The 18,683-nt window shown below is 30.9% G+C and overlaps 2 protein-coding genes across 2 annotated transcripts; one reads left to right on the top strand and one right to left on the bottom strand.

The window, feature by feature from the left end:
- Positions 1-1,591: 1,591 nt before the first annotated feature.
- Positions 1,592-13,912, top strand: HELRODRAFT_97558 (hypothetical protein). Its single transcript, XM_009014276.1, has 34 exons — positions 1,592-1,919; positions 2,298-2,396; positions 2,470-2,572; positions 2,886-2,987; positions 3,413-3,486; positions 3,951-4,015; positions 4,216-4,304; positions 4,455-4,563; positions 4,690-4,820; positions 4,954-5,008; positions 5,281-5,361; positions 5,534-5,624; positions 6,064-6,146; positions 6,906-7,015; positions 7,319-7,481; positions 7,700-7,847; positions 8,029-8,098; positions 8,511-8,642; positions 8,843-8,906; positions 9,178-9,279; positions 9,362-9,461; positions 9,677-9,769; positions 9,927-9,997; positions 10,091-10,251; positions 10,389-10,556; positions 10,636-10,744; positions 10,876-10,953; positions 11,344-11,447; positions 11,636-11,804; positions 12,244-12,291; positions 12,385-12,456; positions 12,634-12,724; positions 12,922-13,249; positions 13,277-13,912. Exons 1-33 carry the CDS (start codon positions 1,841-1,843, stop codon positions 13,029-13,031), a joined length of 3,324 nt encoding a protein of 1,107 aa, XP_009012524.1. The 5' UTR covers positions 1,592-1,840; the 3' UTR covers positions 13,032-13,249; positions 13,277-13,912.
- A 975-nt stretch (positions 13,913-14,887) lies between these two features.
- Positions 14,888-17,398, bottom strand: HELRODRAFT_168413 (hypothetical protein; the record flags this gene model as incomplete). The annotated part of the gene is made up of 4 exons (XM_009014275.1): positions 14,888-14,977; positions 15,932-16,093; positions 17,056-17,132; positions 17,368-17,398. 4 exons carry the CDS (start codon positions 17,396-17,398, stop codon positions 14,888-14,890), a joined length of 360 nt encoding a protein of 119 aa, XP_009012523.1.
- Between the last annotated feature and the right edge of the window lie 1,285 nt (positions 17,399-18,683).

The raw sequence follows: 18,683 nt of genomic DNA, 5'->3' as shown, positions 1-18,683 counted from the left end.
TATCCGTTTTTTTCATATTTTTACAATCACTGCCTTTCCTTTTCTTTTAGTTTCAGTTTCAGCCTTCAATTTAAAAAAATTAAAAACAATTTAAAAAGAACTAACACAAATGTGGATAAAATGGTTGAATCGATAACTTGATGCCTTTTAAGTTTTATGCTTGATCTAAGTTTTATTTAATCTTGTAAATGTACATTTGAAAAATCGAGAAAATTATCGTTAATTGAACCAAAGAAAATGTAGTAAAAATACAAGAGATTATCAGAACCATATGATTATGATAGGAACAGTTTAACCATTTACGTTATATACATACATATGGAATATATTTTATAAATATATTCTATATATATGATTATATACTTATAATACCCACAATGTATAACACATTTAACCATATATACAACTAGCGGCGGATCTAGGGAGAGGGGTGTCAGGGAACACTGGACCCCTCGTTGTAAGCGTTATTTGTGTTAAAAGCTATTGAAAGTTGTTTTAACTGAAAAAGTAGTTTTTTTGAAAAGAAAATTGACATTATAAGTCCATTAGCAAAAAAGATGGTCACCCCGTCAAAATGTTGGCGGATCTTGAGAGGGCTAGTGGATCGACCCCATTGTGGGCAGTGTGTTTTTAAAAGTCAATAAAGCATAGATATTGAACAGAAATATTTATAGTTTTTAGTGGCGCTGATTTAGCAAATTAAGCAAGTAGTTTGTTAAATGGATATAATATATTCGTGGTTTGTTACTAGGTAGTACTCATCCTCTTGAGCACGAAAATGTTTAATTTGATAATGAAAATCTCGACGTTGTTATATGGTAACTTGAACCGACCGAATAAATTTTATTATATGTTTCTGAACACACACCATTGCTTCGATTTCCTTTCGAATACGACAATGATAAATTAATTTAAACTGGTAGTTTGTTACTATAGATTCATGTGGTACTCTATCTCTTGAGCTTGAGAATGTATATTTTGATAACAGAAATCCCGAAGTTTTTTCCGAAGTTTTCTGTTTATAATATTTTAATCTTTATATGTGAACTAATTTGTGTTCGTCGTACTTGACAGGCACCCGGTAGTTTGTCATTACCAAGACTCTTGATGTTATTCAATCGCTTTTGATAGAAGATTTATTTATCAATTGTCGTATTCGAAAGGAATTCGAAGCAATGGTGTGTGTTCAGAAATACATAATGAAATCTATTGAAGACTCTTGATGTTATTCAATCGCTTAACAGCTTGTGCTTGACTTCAACTTACTGAAAATTTCTGTTTAATTTTGTCGTATTTTGAGAAGTGATCGAAAATTGACAGTATATCCATGAGGGGTACAGATAATAAAAGAACTGATTCATGTAGCAGGAGTCGAGTTGTCGGCCTCGGACAGACATAGCTACTATGTGAATTTGAATTTAGTTTATATTTCAGAATAATATTCACTGTCATAATTTTAGATATGCGTCATGACATTTTGAATGGCTGAAAGTTTTGCGAAAATTTTGTCATTAAATTACGCTCGTTAATTTTTTTTATTTCATTTCTTTCTTCACGAATTAATTTTCCGCCATCTTTATAATTATGTTTATTTTTTTTCCTTGTGATGAATGTTACGCATGACTTATAAATAATATGTATGTGCGTAAATTTTTGTAAAAATTGATTTTAAAGTAGCACCAAATTGAATTTACCCTGTATTTCGGGGTTTAACCTTCTCGAGATTGGGCGGATTTCAAGCAAGTTTGCAAAATTTGAGGTGCCTGTTAGTGTTAAAGGTCCTGTCAGCGGTGAAGTTGCGACTGATAATTGCAAAAATAACGTCGATTCTGTGATAACCATGAACAACGATGCTTCTATCGATCGCCCGGAAAATAGAAACATGACCGTTTCCTCTACCGAAGAAATGGAAACTGAAGGTTTGTAATTGAAATGCTTGTCATCATTCTGTTCTGTTCTTTTTGGTCTGCATGTTATTTCATTTGAATTTGATTTGTAAAAAATTAAAAACTTCTATATCATTTCCATTTATTTTATAAATTTATAATTTATATCTATTTTAATTTTATATGATTAACTTTGTTTGTTATTTGGTAGTGGAGTTAATATTTTTCAATGTTTTATTTTTGTTTTTTTGTTTTGAACCTTTTTTATAGTACATAGTGATAGTCATAACTTATAATGGTTTTCATTTTTTGTTTGTAAAGTAAACAAAACAATTTGTGCTAGAAAAGGTTTTCATTTAATAAAAAAAATTACTCAAATTGTCATATTATTTTATTACTTGACTGATGCAGAGCAGCCCATTGACAGCATAGATGAAAGAATAGTTGACTCGACCGAGGGAAACAATGATGCAGATGTTCCATCTAATCATGACTATTCATCAGATGATGGTAGGATTTCTTAATTGAAATGGAATCCATCTTTAAAACGTATCTCTTAAGTTTAACCTATATTTTTTCGTAGATGAAAGTCGTTCAGAGGCCACGTTTAGATACACAGTACACAACATTTCTAGGCTTAAAGAAACTAGTCTCGGTCCACCTTGTTATATAAGAAATTTGCCTTGGTATGTTTTTGGGTTATATGTCAATTTCTTTATTTAGTTTTTATTTTCTTCACTGTAAAATTTATACGAAATGATTTTTTTCTTTCATTTAATAGTTTTTAATTGAGATAATAAAGTTATGAATCCATTGAAACATTTTCAATTATTCATTTTGAAATGACTTTTTTCTTTTATTTATTAGTTTTTAATTGTAATGAATCCATTGAAGCATTTTCAATCATTTATTTATTTCTTTTTTTGTTAAATTCATATTATTCTCATGTATTTCTTCATTCTTGAAAAGTGTTGATTGAAATAAAATTATTCCTGGTAGGAAAATAATGATTATGCCGAGAAATAGCATGAATACTCCAGACAAACATGCCCCAAAGAATCTTGGATACTTCCTGCAGTGCAATGGAGAGACTGAATCTCAGTTGATAATTTTTTTTTAATAGTTTTTTTTAGTCTTACACTTTTTTTTATTATTTCCTTAATTTTTCCTGTAAAAACATTTATGTATGTATGTAAACATTTAAAAAAAAAGTTTGCACTTACATCACGCATTACAACAAAGCCATTATCTGTTGCATTTTCAATGCATATCAACTTGTCAGAACATTAGCAACAAGTTACATTTAACAGCATTGAACATGTCATTTCATTTGATATTATTTTATTATTAATATCATTAACAATTCATTTTTATAAGATTGTCGTTGAAGACATTGACAGAATGTTTGTGAGATATATGTAGTGACATTCCTGTTAAGATTTTGAAGATATCATGATTGATCTATTTTTCTTTTAATCACAACTGCTATGTTATAATTTTTCTGTTTTAATATCTTGAATATTCAGAACCTGGTCCTGCAATGGTGTGGCAGATTTGAAAATCCTAAGCCAGAAACCCGATGGAAAACCACTTGTCAGAAGTTAATATATGATTGAATGATTTATTTTATTCCTTTGTTGTCATCATTTTATATTTCGGTAGAATAATTAATTGGACTGTTCTCATAGATTTTCAACAAAAGTCCTTCAAGATGACTCAGTTTTGTGTTGTTTTAGAAATTGTGTTGTTGTTTGAATAATAAATGTTTCAACCTTTACATTTAGATGTCAATATTCGTAAAAATTGAAGCATTGATGTCCTGGGTTGACATTGTTGTTTAATTTTGCATTTCTTACTACTGCTACATATTAATCCCATTTTTGACTTAATATTTTTCTTAATATTATTAGAATTTATTTAAACCACCTTATCAAGAAAATATATATTTTACTATTATATGATGAATTTGAAGATAAAGAATTTTTGCTTTTTGACAAATTTTTTGTATTTTTTTATAAGAAAATTGTGACCATTTAAAAAACAGTGAAAAAATTTATATTTTAGAAATTCAGCATCTGTTTTACAGTAAAGAAAATGACTGGGGCTTCAGTAATTTCATAACCATGAATGTTTGTATTGATTGAGTCTGAGTGCTTTTCAATAAAAAATAATTTTGCTAGAGCCTGACGTTGTTGTTTACTAATTACTACACTCCTGTTTCTATAACAGCTGGCTGCTCTTATAAATATTTTTGTCATTGATGCAATAGTGATGTGACACTTACTTAATTATTTATTTAATTAATTGATTGATTGCTCTCTTGATGCAGGAATTGCTGGATCCTGAAAAAGGATATGTGAAAGATGATTCAGTTACCTTAGAAGTTACTGTCAAAGCTGATGCTCCTCATGGTGTTAGGTCTCTATTTTTATTGCCTCGTTATTGTCTTTCCAGTTATTTAATGAGTTATAAGCTGCATAAATCTTGTCTTTTAAAGACGTAATTTAAAAAAAGGGTTTTCGTTAAAGTCTTTTTCAGTTTATTTTGTTGTTTTTTTTCCTATTTCAGCTGGGACTCAAAGAAGCACACAGGTTGTGTGGGCTTGAAGAACCAAGGAGCTACATGCTACATGAACTCACTACTGCAAACACTTTTCTTCACCAATCAGCTCAGAAAGGTTAGCTTGACCTTAACATTAATCAATTGAATGATTCATGTTCTTGGGTCTATTTATATGACATGACAATTTATATGTGATATTTAACATTTTAATTTATCTGCTTTGTTGTTTCATAATAATCAGGCAGTGTACATGATGCCGACAGAAAGCGATGACTCATCGAAATGTGTTGCGTTGGCACTGCAACGTGTCTTCTACGAACTGCAGTTCAGTGATAAGCCAGTTGGCACTAAGAAGTTAACAAAATCGTTTGGGTACTGTTCATTTTGCTTTGTTAATGCATATATTTTTGTTGTCAGTAACTGAAACGCGCTGAAGTAATGGTGAAGAATAATCCATAAACCAAAATGCTGATGTTAATATTTTAAATGGTTTATATTGCATAAGCTGGGAGACTCTTGACTCTTTCATGCAACATGACGTACAGGAGCTGTGTCGAGTGGTTTGTTGTTGTTGTTCATTTGTTTAAATGCTCATTTTTGCTTGTCATTCATGGTTTCGTGTGTTCATATGTTCATATTTTTTTTTGTCACTCCATGTTTGTTATATAAATTGGTTTACATACATAGCTGAATCTTTTTATTGTTTAGTTTCAGAAAGTTCCTTCCTATTAATTTCGGTCATGCAGCTTTAAACAAATGTTTTTTGTTTTAACTGTTTAACTTTGTTTCTATTATAGTTTATTTGCTATTAAATGACATCCAAATATATCAGTTGTTGGAAAATATGGAAAGCAAGATGAAGGGCACATGTGTTGATGGAACAATTCCAAAGTTATTTGAAGGAAGAATGCTGGTGAATTTTGTTTATTTGTTGGTTCCGTTCCCATAATTTTTTAAATTTCTACCATGCCAACATTTTTATAGAACAATATTTCCGTGACGTATTTTAAATGTACATTTGTCTTTTATATTGTTATATAGCTGAATTGCCATCATCATCATCATCATCATCACCACCACGCCAGTCGTACATTCGTTGCAAGCACGTTAACTACCTATCCTCTAAAACAGAAGCATTCTATGACATACAACTGAACATTAAAGGAAAAGCAAACAGTAAGTTCATTGTTTGCACTCTTGGTATTCTAATAATGCGTTCTCCACTGGTGAAAATATCTATGCAGTTCTCATACAGATATGCTTTGAAGTGTTGAAATGTGAAGGGAATACAACAAATTGCTATTTGACATTAATATAGTTGTTGCAGTTTGACATTATATCTCCCGTAATGTGTCCCTATTCAATCAAACCTTGAAAAATTACTCTGTTATTTATTATTATTTTATATCTATGTCATCATCATTTTGTTTATTATCAATATTTACATGCTAGAGTTATTAAACACAATTATAAACATTATTCACATAAATTTATCTTAATTGTGACGTTATCTTGTAAAATGGTTAATAACATAGAAACCTATAATAGTGTGCTGAAATGTGAGTTTATCAATTTTGAATATCCTCATTTCTCCTATCTTTCTATCTTGACTTAGTAATCGAGTCCTTTAAAGACTACATAACAGTCGAAACGTTGGATGGTGATAACAGATATGATGCTGGTGATCATGGTCTTCAGGTTACTCTCACATCTTTTTTTTATCACTTGTTTGTGATTGCTTGTCTATTTGCTTGTTTATTTATATATATATCTCTTTCCCTTTCTCTCTTTCTCTCTCTCTCTCTCTTTCTCTCTTTCTCTCTCTCTCTCTCTATCTATCTATCTATCTATCCATTCATTCATTCATTCAGAAATATTAATTACTTAAGTGTTGCAAGATTTTCATTTTTCCATTCTACAATGTTAATTATTTATTTATTTCAGTTCTGTTTTTGCTACAGAAATAGCCAAATAAAATTCTCATATACAACTAATATAACGTTTTTTGGCAACCTAAGTATATATTGTATATTTAAATGGGCTGAGATTTAACCAATGCAAAACTAAAATGATGCAAGTCGGCGCATGGTAGTCGTTGAGAGTTAAAACTCTCAGTTCATATTGAGGGTCACAATATTGAGTTTTGTACTAACGCTTCTAATCTAGAAATTATCAACGTTTGTTTGTCGTATCAAGCTATTAGCTGCTTGCTGCTGAACTACAAGGAATGATGATAATTCTTGAGTAAAAGTGCAATGGAAGGATTGGCGCTCATTGCAACTGTGTGCATTATGGTTTACCAGATAATTCTGTTAGGATATTACAGTTCATTCAGAATTGTAATATTAATGATGATGATATTAATGCGTGACAATAACTAAGCAATAATAACTTTATTATTTATTATATTATAATTATGTAAATTATAACTGACATGATAATTATTTTGCAAACCAGGAAGCTGAGAAAGGAGTGATATTCATATCGTTTCCACCCGTTCTGCACCTGCAGCTCATGAGGTTCCAATATGATCCCATGACTGATAACAATGTCAAAGTCAACGACAGGTTACTTCCATTGTTATAATTATAACCATTTTAATAATAATTAAAGAGATATTAACGAGGATGAGGAGGATAATGTTGATGATGATAGCGTTTTAATTGTTGTTGTTATCATCATTATTATTATTACCTTCTTTATCATTGTCAAGAGTTATCATTATATTACTTTCTCTTATATAAAATAGTTTAATGACTTGATAAGTTGCTGAATTGCTATGTGATACTACTTTGCTGTAGAATTAATCATAAGAAATGAAAAGAAGTAAGTTTAACATTTTACCTACAATACCGTTTTCCAATTTGAAGGTTTGAGTTTCCCGAGTTGTTGCAGTTGGATGAATACTTGCAGCCACAGGAACGAAATCCCAAGGATCCTGCTGACTATGTCCTGCATGCTGTCCTTGTTCACAGTGGCGACAACCACGGCGGCCATTACGTCGTCTACATCAATCCTAAAGGAGATGGCAAGGTTATTGTTCTTCCATTTTTTGCTTATTTTACTTTTTTTCTCATTTTGTTAAACTTGTTTTCTTTGGGGAGAATTTTTAGGTTATATCATTAATAATTATACATACGAAAAATTAGTTTAATAATGTATATGAATTTGTTTCCAAAACTTAAACACATTTTGCAACACTGATACCTTGCAATTAAAATATAAAAAGTTGACATAAAATAATATGACAGTTGTGGTTTAAATTTGATGACGATGTGGTGTCGCGATGTAAGAAGAATGAAGCCATCGAGCAGAACTTTGGAGGCCAAGAGGATGAAGTTATCATGAGACAGTGTACCAGTGCTTATATGCTGGTCTACATCAGGAAATCCCATGTTGGTTAGTACTAGGCAAAAGTTATTACAGATTATTAAATAGTCATCAAATGTAATGTTCTGACATTGATGTTTATGTGATAACTTTACGTTATATTATATTTTAGTTAATTCATATTTCAGTTATATTTTGTTTTGTTTGATATTCATCATTGGATTATTATTATTAACCTTATTATAACCAGAAACAGTGTTGGCTCCGATCAGTGAAGATGACATTCCTGAATCCTTGAAGAGCAGATTACTTGAAGAAAAGTTTGTTAATTATATATATATATATATATATATATATATATATATATATGTGTGTGTGTGTGTGTGTGTGTGTGTGTGTGTGTGTGTGTGTGTGTGTGTGTGTGTGTGTGTGTATTTAAATACATAAATTTGCTCGAATTTATTATTATAAAGTTGATATTTACCATAGCAATGAATTAAATGAATGTGAACCTTTTAATCGTTATTTTTTACTGTAAAATAAAACTTGAGTATGGTGGCATCTTTTAATCACAACACAATGCAGCCCAGTACGGTGCAACACAATTTCACAAAACATTGTTCTTAACAACACACTTCAAAGTAATTTCACACAATACAGTGTAACATGATTCCAAACAACCTACCACAAACAAACAAACAAAGAAAAGGAAAAAAACAAATAAACAAACAGGAACCAGGAAGCCCTGAAAAGGAAGGAACGCACAGAAGCGCATCTGTACATGCAGGTACAAGTTCTGCTTGAGGATACATTCGATGGTCACCAAGGAAATGATCTCTTCGATCAAGATCACGTACACTACAGGTTTCTCTCAGCTGTCTTGCTATTTTGTTTTTTGGAAAATTATTTTTTTTTTGTCATTTATTTGACATTTTGTTTTTACATTCACATTTCTTATAGCAATTTTCGTTCTGCCATTGGCCAAATATTTTAGATTACAATTTTTACTACCTTTTAATTGATGTAACATGACGTAACAGTTAATTTCCAACTAATACTCTCAGGATATTCCGAATTAAAAAGACAGCTTCCTTATTAGAGTTCCTTAATATCATCGCCTCTAGTCTGGTTATTATTATTATTAATTTATTTCTTATTTTACATTTTTCATAATTTAATACTTTCGACTAGGTTATTTATATTCAGTCGTTTCATTGTAAAATAAATGTAAAATGTGTAAGAGGCTCTTCACAAAAAATCTTTCAACAGCACAATGAATGCAGTATTTACGAGAACACTTGATATTATAAACATAACATGTACTTGTGACAACAGCAAGAATGTAATTAATTGATTAGGCTCTAATTTAACTTTTAATCACACCATTCGTTTACTGCAGAATTTTTCCGTATCACAAATACGCCCGTGGCCCTTCAACGCTAGGACCAATTTAACCTTCCGACCCGTTGCCATTGACATTGAACATGAAAAGCACAGATCTGTAAGTTTGTACAGCACAACGTCACTGATGATTTTAAGCTTTTAATTTGGATTTTTTTTTTAAATGAAATTTCTATGCCTAGATCCATGAAATAGCTGAGAATGATAATCCGTGGACTGTGTTCATCGAGACTGTTAATCCTGGTGCTCCTGCTCCATCACTGCCTCACTTTGAGAAGGAAAGTCAGTCCTCACTCATTATACTTGAAGTTTAATTACTGCTGTTATTTTAAGTTTTTGATACTCCTGATGTCTCAATTGTGTCTGCGCGTGTGTGCTGATCATATCATTTTGTTTTGATTTTAAAAATATTTCTATTACTCTTTCATTCATGGTCATGATTTTAGTTTGAGTTTTAAAAAATATAACACCAGAAATACCTGCTTTTCCTTTTTCAGATGATGTGCTGCTATTTTTAAAGAAGTATGATCGCAAAACAAGGAGCATCACCTACTGTCAACATGTATATATGCCAATCAATGCTGTTATCAGTGCGTACTCGTTCTTCTCTAATAAATATTTTATATTTTTTTTTAATTTGTTCTTATCTTTTTACTTGAGCAGTTGACTTGCTACTTTTACTTTGTACTGTTTTTCTGTTTTAAACAACGAATTTTATTCAATGTTATTAAACTATAACTTATTCAGATGAAAAATTGTTGCCGATATTATGGGAGCGAGGTCACATGGAACCAGGTACTCCAATCCTACTGTTTGAGGTTTTGGTTTTTTTCGTTGTGTTTTGCCTCTTTGAAATAAGCATTCGTGCAATTTTGTAGTCTGTATTAAAGGTTTTCAATTGAAATCACCAGGAAGTGAAGCCTGGTATGGTTGAAGAGGTTGCTCATTTGGACAGGCCACTAGAGAAGACGCTGGATGAGTTGATGGATGGGGATATACTTGTCTTCCAACAAGCTGATCAAGAAGCTCTTAACTCTAAAGACGAATATGCCAATGCAAAAGGATATTTCAAGTAAAAAAATCTACTCAATTTTTTTTCTTTTATGAATTTTGTATTTCTTAAAAATTTTATGAGATGAAAAATTATTTTTAATAGTAAATTATTTAGTTATTCTCACTCAAAATGTAAGATGTTCCTAAACATGGCAGGGAGTTATTTAATCGTACTGAAGTAACCTTCTGCGATCGCCTCATTCCAAATGACCCCGGCTTCACACTCCAGCTTTCCTTGAAGATGAACTATGATCAGATGGCGAATGCCGTGGCCGAGTACCTCAACACAGATCCATACATGCTGCAGTTCTTCAAATCTCAAGGGTATGCTAAGTTACATTCGCAGATCATTTTCAAATTATGGATTTATTATATTTAAAAATTTGTATTGAATGGCCCACAGCTACAGAGATTCTCCTGGCAACTCCATAAAATGTGGCTATGAAGGTGCCTTGAAGGACATCTTTCAAGGATTTAAACCAAAGCAACAAAAAAAAATATACTACCAGAAGGTTTGTTTCAGTTTCATTTCTCATCAATATTTAATTCGTTTTCGTTTCACTTGGCGTACTCTTTATATTTTTAATTGATAATTAATTTGATTTACTACCAAAAGTGATATTTATGTTCAATTCACCAACAGCTGAGTATAAGAATTGATGAGCTGGAAAATAAGAAACAGTTCAAGTGCTCCTGGTTCAACCATATTACCAAAGAAGATGTAAGAAAATTTTTTTTCATTTAAACTATTTTATATTTGATGATTATACTTTGATAGTTATATTAATTATTTATCAGTTGATTTCAGCATATTTTGTAAAATGCTTTCACCGCTAGTTTTTGAGTTAGCTCAGATGGTAGAAGTTTTGTCTCACGTTGTTGTTATTGCACAATAACCTGGTTTGAATGCCCTGTGTTTGAAATTTAATTCTGTGAATGCTTGCACATGCATGCAAAGTATGTCTGTGCACCATGCTGGTAAACAAGGGATGATATGTAAGCAGCCTCGTGTTCGTCAGAGTTAGGTAATCAATAACAACAATGATGCTATTTATTATAAGTTCATTGGGTCCTTAATAAAATTTTGATTATATTTTTTTGCACATAAAAGAAAGAATTGGTTCTGTACCCAAACAAGAATGGCTGTGTGAAGGATCTGCTGGATGAAGCTAGGAAGCATATTCATTTGCATGAACATGGCTCGGGAAAGTTGAGGTGAGATCTCCACTTGAAATCATTTTATTTTAAATAGTTTTACTAGAGCTAGTTAATTCATTTTTAATGCATTAAATTTTTTTTCTTTCTTATTGTGATTCTTTTCTACTCTCAAGCCTATGTTTCCTTTAATAAATCAACTAAATGTTAATTAGTTAATTAAAAGTTGTATTGAAATTACCGTACAGATTGTTGGATATAGTCTCATACAAAATAATGAAAGAGGAGAAGGATGATTCGCTGCTTGATTGCTTGAACACAACCAGTGCAAAAGTCTACCGCATTGATGAAATCTCAATGAAGGAGATGAATCTTGCCCCAGATGAATTTATTGTTCCAGTAGCTCATTTCCACAAGGCTTGTTTATGTGAATGTGATGCATTATGTAAACGGGAATGTGATACATTATGTAAATATGAATGTGATGCATTATGTAGATGTGATGCATTATGTAAGTGTAAATAATATATATTTTTCTTGTCCTTTAATTAGTTCAATAATTCATGAAGTTGATTTTCTAAAGTTTGCATTTTGTTACTTCCGAGTTGACTGGATATTACAGAGTTAATTTATTTAAGTCGGGATTCGTTTTATTTTCGACAAATCAATTGTAATTAATTTATAATGTTACCATCAAAATAAATTTTTTTATTAAGAGATTGACACAAAATGAGAAATTTACTTGCTATCCTAAGTTTTTGTCGTATTTTTCAATATAGACAGAACATTTGATTGCTTGCTCTATTAACATATCGTAATTAATTATAATATTGAAATTGGTACATTCAAATAACAGGAAATCTTTTCGACGTTTGGAGTTCCGTTCTTCATACATCTAAAAAATGTTAGTAGAAATATTTGATGAGTCATTTTTTTATTGCTAGTTTTTTGGGTTTTGTGGTGGGTTCAATATTTGTTTGTTGTTAAAAATTCTCAGAAAGAACCATTCAGTAAGGTGAAGGAAAGAATACAGAAGAAGTTAGGCGTACCTGATAAAGAATTTGAAAAGGTATTTTTAATGTTTTGCTCCTTTAACAATTTATAAACACTGATTGAATGCTCTGGTTACATTTTATTTCTAACTTATTTATCTAAAATCTTTTAAAACTATGCCATCGTCTTTCTTCTAATTATTGAGTTGCTAGAATCAGATGTTATTTTATAATATTTTATCAAATTTCTGAAGTTCAAACTAGCGATTGTCGTGATGGGAAGACATCGATATGTTGCAGAGGATGAAATTGTAAAGGCTGAAGATTTTCAAGCTGCACACGCCGGTTAGTTAACATATACAATACAATAATACATCTCAATCACTGTCTCATCTACGCTTTATATTTATAAAAGTTAAAAAAAAAATTACATCAAACTCAACAACTTTGAAGAGTCAGATTTTGTTTGTAAATGGTTATAACATTTTGAATTACTTTAAAATTTATTTCCTCTCCAGTTGATAAATTTTTACAAAATGCAGGCAACCCTGGAAGCCAAGGTTCGCGCCCCTGGCTTGGTCTCGATCATGTAAATAAAACGCCCAAGGACAACAAATACAGCATCGAGAAAGCTATCAAAATTCATAACTAATATTATGATCACTTTCTTGCGTTAAATTGTTTGAAGAATGTCGTTGTCAATAAAGCTCTTTTCTTTAATTTATTGTAATAAATATGAATAAATATGTGTATATATATATATATATCTGTGCGTGTATAAATATACATATATTTGTATTACGTTTGCGAGTCGGTGCGCTTGCGTATAGTATGTATTTATGTAATGTGTACTTGTGGGTTTTGCAAGCGTTCGGAGCGAGTGAGTTTTTTGCAAAATGTGCATTTTATGTACGTTGAACATCAATTAAGTAACTTCTTCCACGTACACTTACATCAAGATTAAATTATCGCCGATTAGTGTATTTTTCGATTTCACTGTGAATGGCTTTTAAACCAGAGAATAAATATAAAATTTTGTTTCATAAGTCTATCTATCAGATGATATTTATGGCCACTTTGCAGGCGTGTGTGATGACATTCATTTAAAAATAAACAATTAGATTGTTTAGTAAGCAATGCTTCATTACTGTGTCTGTGTATATTTCTGCAAGTACAAGTATATTTATGGTCTTCAATTTATTGAAGCTATCGTTATCAAAATTAGAAAATTTTATTTTGACTGGTAATAACAGGCTGGTAATAATTAATGTGATAAGGATGATTAATTCTAGATGTCTCGGCATTCATTCATTCTCGGCACGTTTTTATTGTGTTCATTAATGAAAGATTTATTAGATTAATTTCTGATCAATTATTATTTTAGGCTCATTTGATTTGCATCAATTCAAAGTTTTTTATTTTCATAATAGATTTTTTATCTCTCATAACAACATGTAGGTTTGTGTGCAGACGAAATTTTTAATATATTTCACTAATGATTTTTAAAAATAAAAAGTACACTGAATGATGTTATTTTTTTTATTTGTCGTTTATTTAATGCGGTAATTCGCCTACTGCACTAGGACACGAACGCAGAAGATTTTAGATGCACTGTATATATTTGTGTGTGTGTGTATGTATGTGTTTGTGTGTGTATGTGTTTGTCCGTACCTCCGTTCGCCTGCGTTTGTATGTGTGCGAAGAATGCATTGTACATTTTTATACAATAAAAATTGATTGCTTTCTTTTATTTCCTTTTCCCACTCTCTTGTCCGCGGTCAAAATGTTGTATTGATTTAATAAATGCACATCTTTTCTATTCTAAAATCAAGTTTTTGTCTTTGTTCCTATGTCTCAACCCTGAGTGCAGGTTGATGTGACAACTTTTTTCAAAGGAATCAACGAAAATTCATCTGCCAATTTTGTCAATATTTTGATCAAATTATTCAATTATTCTGTAATATGTTTCTATTATGTTTTTCATTGATGCCAGGAGAAATCACGGTTTGAAGAATGAAGAAATCAATTTCTCGGGTCAGTCTTTCGACAACACTTTCTCTTTTATTTATTAAACAAACTTACTGTAAATGTACAGTTATTTGTTTCGCCACTCGGTAAAATTTCGAGGATAAATTTACGTGACGTTATTTTCCGTTATCTTCAGCAGAGATTTCAATGTCAACGAAACGAACACGCATTTATTTATTTATAATAAAACTTGAAGTCCAAGCTTTATAGGCCAAACAAATCTGCCATCTATAAAACGTAATTGAAAATAAACAAAAAATCAAATCATATATTAATAATTGTGGTTGTTAGTTATGAGCTATATATTGTTATTTCATAACTTATTTATGGTATGCGACGAAAAGTTGTGAACGTACACTTTTTAATTAAACCCAAGTAAAGCTTTTGTGGCACAAGGGCTGATCCTGCTTCGCAATGTGCGTTCATATTTGTGTGCAATGTAAGCATCACATCGCGCGCACAAGATGCATGATAATAATCTTAGTTGTAATTTTTAAGCAACATGTTAACACACGATAGCGACGACGTGACGGATGGCTTCTGGGTCATCTTATCTAACTCGCGAATCTCCTGTTTTGGGTGAAGACAATTTTTAGATTGTTTGAGGACTGCTACAGTAGAAAATGGTGTCGCATAGAACCCATCGTTAATTTACTGAGTTATCTACAAGATAAACCGTAGTATGTATAATAACTAAATTTTATTTTAATGTAGGTACTGAAAGGCGCCAGAAAGTAGTTAGTGGTTTATGTTCAACTAGTGGGATAAAATGATTTTATAGATATTTTGCGCGTTCAAAAAGTCTTCATGAAATCAAATTTAATACTAGTAAATCTTTTTTTAAAAGCAGGACAACCCGGACTCCACGTTGTCACGCGTATCGTGTGCATAAATTTTAATGAACAATAGTCCTCTGACTAACGCCACATGTGCCAACCCGAAGAACGTAAGCGCCCCGAAGCGTGATGCGATCAGACAGACTTTGCGTACATTCCGTAGTACGCACATAAATTAGGCATTAGTGATAGAGAACGTGCCCACTACATTACGACTGAGAACGGAAATGTGAACACCTCTGCGTGTGCCAGCCTAATTAATTCATATATAAAAATAAATAAATATGCAAATTTGTGTCCGCTCAACAATTTTCAATTGCGAAACTTTTTCACGAAGTTTTGGGTTAAAGATGTATTCGAACCCTAACCCTAACATTTGTTTTTTAGGCCTACTTATGTAGTGATAAAATTTATCGACATGCGTGTTGCTTCCTAATTAAAATCGTGCTTTGCTTCTAAACATGTTGGCTTTGCCTTCAACAAAGCATAACTTAGTTATTTGAAAGTAAATTTTAGAGGCTTTAACTGTCTTCCGTTTAATACGCGTAGAAAAATAACATGTGAATCATTATGAAAACTAAACTACAGCAGTGTGTGTATACAGCCCAGGTTGAACTGATGAAAACATATAAAAAATTAATAAATTTTTATCCATTGTTTACAAGATATAAAATAAGTCTCGAATAACGTTCTCTTCATAAAATCTGCTCTTGATTTCTCTTCCATGGTTATTTGGCAAATGAGTTGTAACGTTTTCGTTGATGTTGTCTTCTCGTTCTTCGGCATGCTCGTCACCGTCAGGATAGTTATGTATGAGGAGTTCTATGAAATCTTCCGAATATCTTTTATTCTGGTTTCTATCGTAAGTTATTAATCACATTTATTAGATTTTTAACAATTAATTCAAAACGTTGAAACATTCTGATTCGGCGTTTGAACAATTATCGAGGAGCGAGGTTTTATTTAAAAAACATTTTAAAATCTCTAAAAACATTATTTCAAATTTATTAGCCAAAAACGTTTCAGCATGTGGCAAATGATGAAATTACTCTACATGAGTATTTGCCATCATGAGCAAAATCATTTAGATAAATTGTTGCATAATATAAGAACGTAGAATTTCATGATTAGGATTTTTATAACCGATTTTTTCTCACTCCACCGATATAAATAATTACAAAAATGCTAATGTACAAATAACTAGGCATCTCACTTACAATTTCTTTACAAATGTTTCTTCTTTTGGTAGGTTACCTAATTGAATATTATTGATTATATATTTCAGTGCAAAGTTTCATCTGACGCATTTACATAAATTAGTTTAATTTTCAAAAAGGATTTTAATCACACAATTTACTACAAACTACTGATTCTAAAATGAACGCTTTAAAAACTAAAAATTATATAGATAGAAATTATTATAAAATAAATATGGCAAATATAAAAAACTTCTTATAGATAAATAAATAGAACGTCAAACTTGATGGAGATCGCACACAGCCGTCATAATTTTTGATTGGAGAAACTATATCGTGCTGAGAGTAAATATTTTTAACCATGTCTGTATGGCCATTCGGCGAAGTAGTGTTACAACAATGGCGAAGAGAATGACACTTCAGATAATGGCGTTCGTTTTTAATAGAACATCCATCATGTGTGCAATCTTGACGGATTTTTTCACAGCAGTGAGTGGGTTGGCAATAGAATGATGGGTGCATGACGTTTCTGCTTTGAGTGAGATTCTCAGTCTAAATTATAATTTTGTTACTTAAATGAATGAATATTCCATTATAAAAGCTAATTACTACTCACTCGTTCGATGAAGCTATTCATGAAAGCTTGGTACTTTTTAAGCTCGTTATAGCACATTTTCATCTGTTTGATGTAGTCTGCGAAGGTTGATTGGCGTGTTTATGTATGGATTTGGTGAGGAATAATTTTTAAATGTCACCTTGTTTTAGAAATCTATATTTGTTCTTAGCTGAGTTAGTTGAACTTTTGAAATTGTTGAGATCTTTTTTCAACCTTAAAATTACAAAAAAGCTTGTTTAGACATATTTTAAATAATTTGAAAAAAAAGAGACGTAGCTAACTGAAATTACATTTTGATCTCTTCAATTAGACCTGCAATACTTCCTTCATCTCTGATGCGCATGTCACAATCACACAAATGCATTACCCTGGAATAATGCGTTAATACCCTTCTACGTTTATTTATTTCGACTTCCCCTAAAGGCCTAAACTCTTATAAACGTTTGAAATGTAAAAATGATGAGCTACAAAATTACATATAACGGCTTTTAATTAAATGTTAGAAAAAATAGAGGGATTAGAAAATACTCTAAATCTAAGTTGCGTTAGCTATCTGCCATCTATGTGTATAACTCTAATCTAACTGTATAGTTAATCTTTTAATAATTTAATCTTAATGTTAATAATATAATAATAATTTCATTCCAGTCAGAATAAATAAACGAATTAATTAACTAATCAACAAACGTACAAACCAATGAACACATAAAAAGTCTCAAACAATAAAGTACATACAAATAATATAGCATAGATTTCAGTGAAACGGTTTGACAGACTGTAAATGTAAAGAATATATAAAGCATGCAGGTGAATCTAATCACGTTGCCATGGTAACAAAGCAGGTGATTGTCTTAAAAACTGCATAGATATTTAACAGTGACATTTTTTAAAAATTTTGAATATGTTTTTTTTTCATCAATATAGTCAAATAGGGTATGACATTTTTCAATGATACTCTGGTTTGAAAATCTTTCTAAACGGGACACACATTAATCGATATATAAATATTAATACATAAGGTTATATACTGAATATATACAAACATGTAATAATATAAATACCAAATAATACATACATAAATATATTGTATATGGATATAAAAAATTATGCGTGCGTCTTTTTATCTGTTCATGCTCTGGCGGGCATATTTATCGGATAAGTTTTTACGGAATCTCCATCTATATTTTTGTGTTCAATTTTCAGGCATGTTTAGATTATTAACCCCAACGTATATGACGTTTATTTGTTTATTTTGTTCTATTTAAAGATTCTATAGAGTTTTTATTAATTTGGAAAATACAAGTAGCAGTCATTAGAGTTATCCAACTTTAGTGTTATTACATAGTTAAGCATGGTATAAATTGCAGCCTGTCATAACAATCTAAGTAATTATTTTTTATTCTTTCTAAACAATAAGAAATTAACCATCCTAACAATTTTTTCCTAAAAAACCTCCAATAAGTCGAAAATAGACGAGCTTGAAAAATTTTTCCAATTTGAACTTTTTGGCCAAACTTAACAAAGCCTCTTAGGCACCAAGCTAGACATAATTTTGAATTTTGCATGATTTTCATCATTAATTCGGACGTGGGATTAGATGGCGTCTTTGAAGTTCAACCATGATTACA

This window comes from Helobdella robusta (genome assembly GCF_000326865.2).
Source record: "Helobdella robusta unplaced genomic scaffold HELROscaffold_13, whole genome shotgun sequence".
NCBI lineage: Eukaryota > Metazoa > Annelida > Clitellata > Rhynchobdellida > Glossiphoniidae > Helobdella > Helobdella robusta.
Note: the sequence above shows the minus strand (reverse complement) of the source record. Positions and strands in the feature narration are given on the sequence as shown.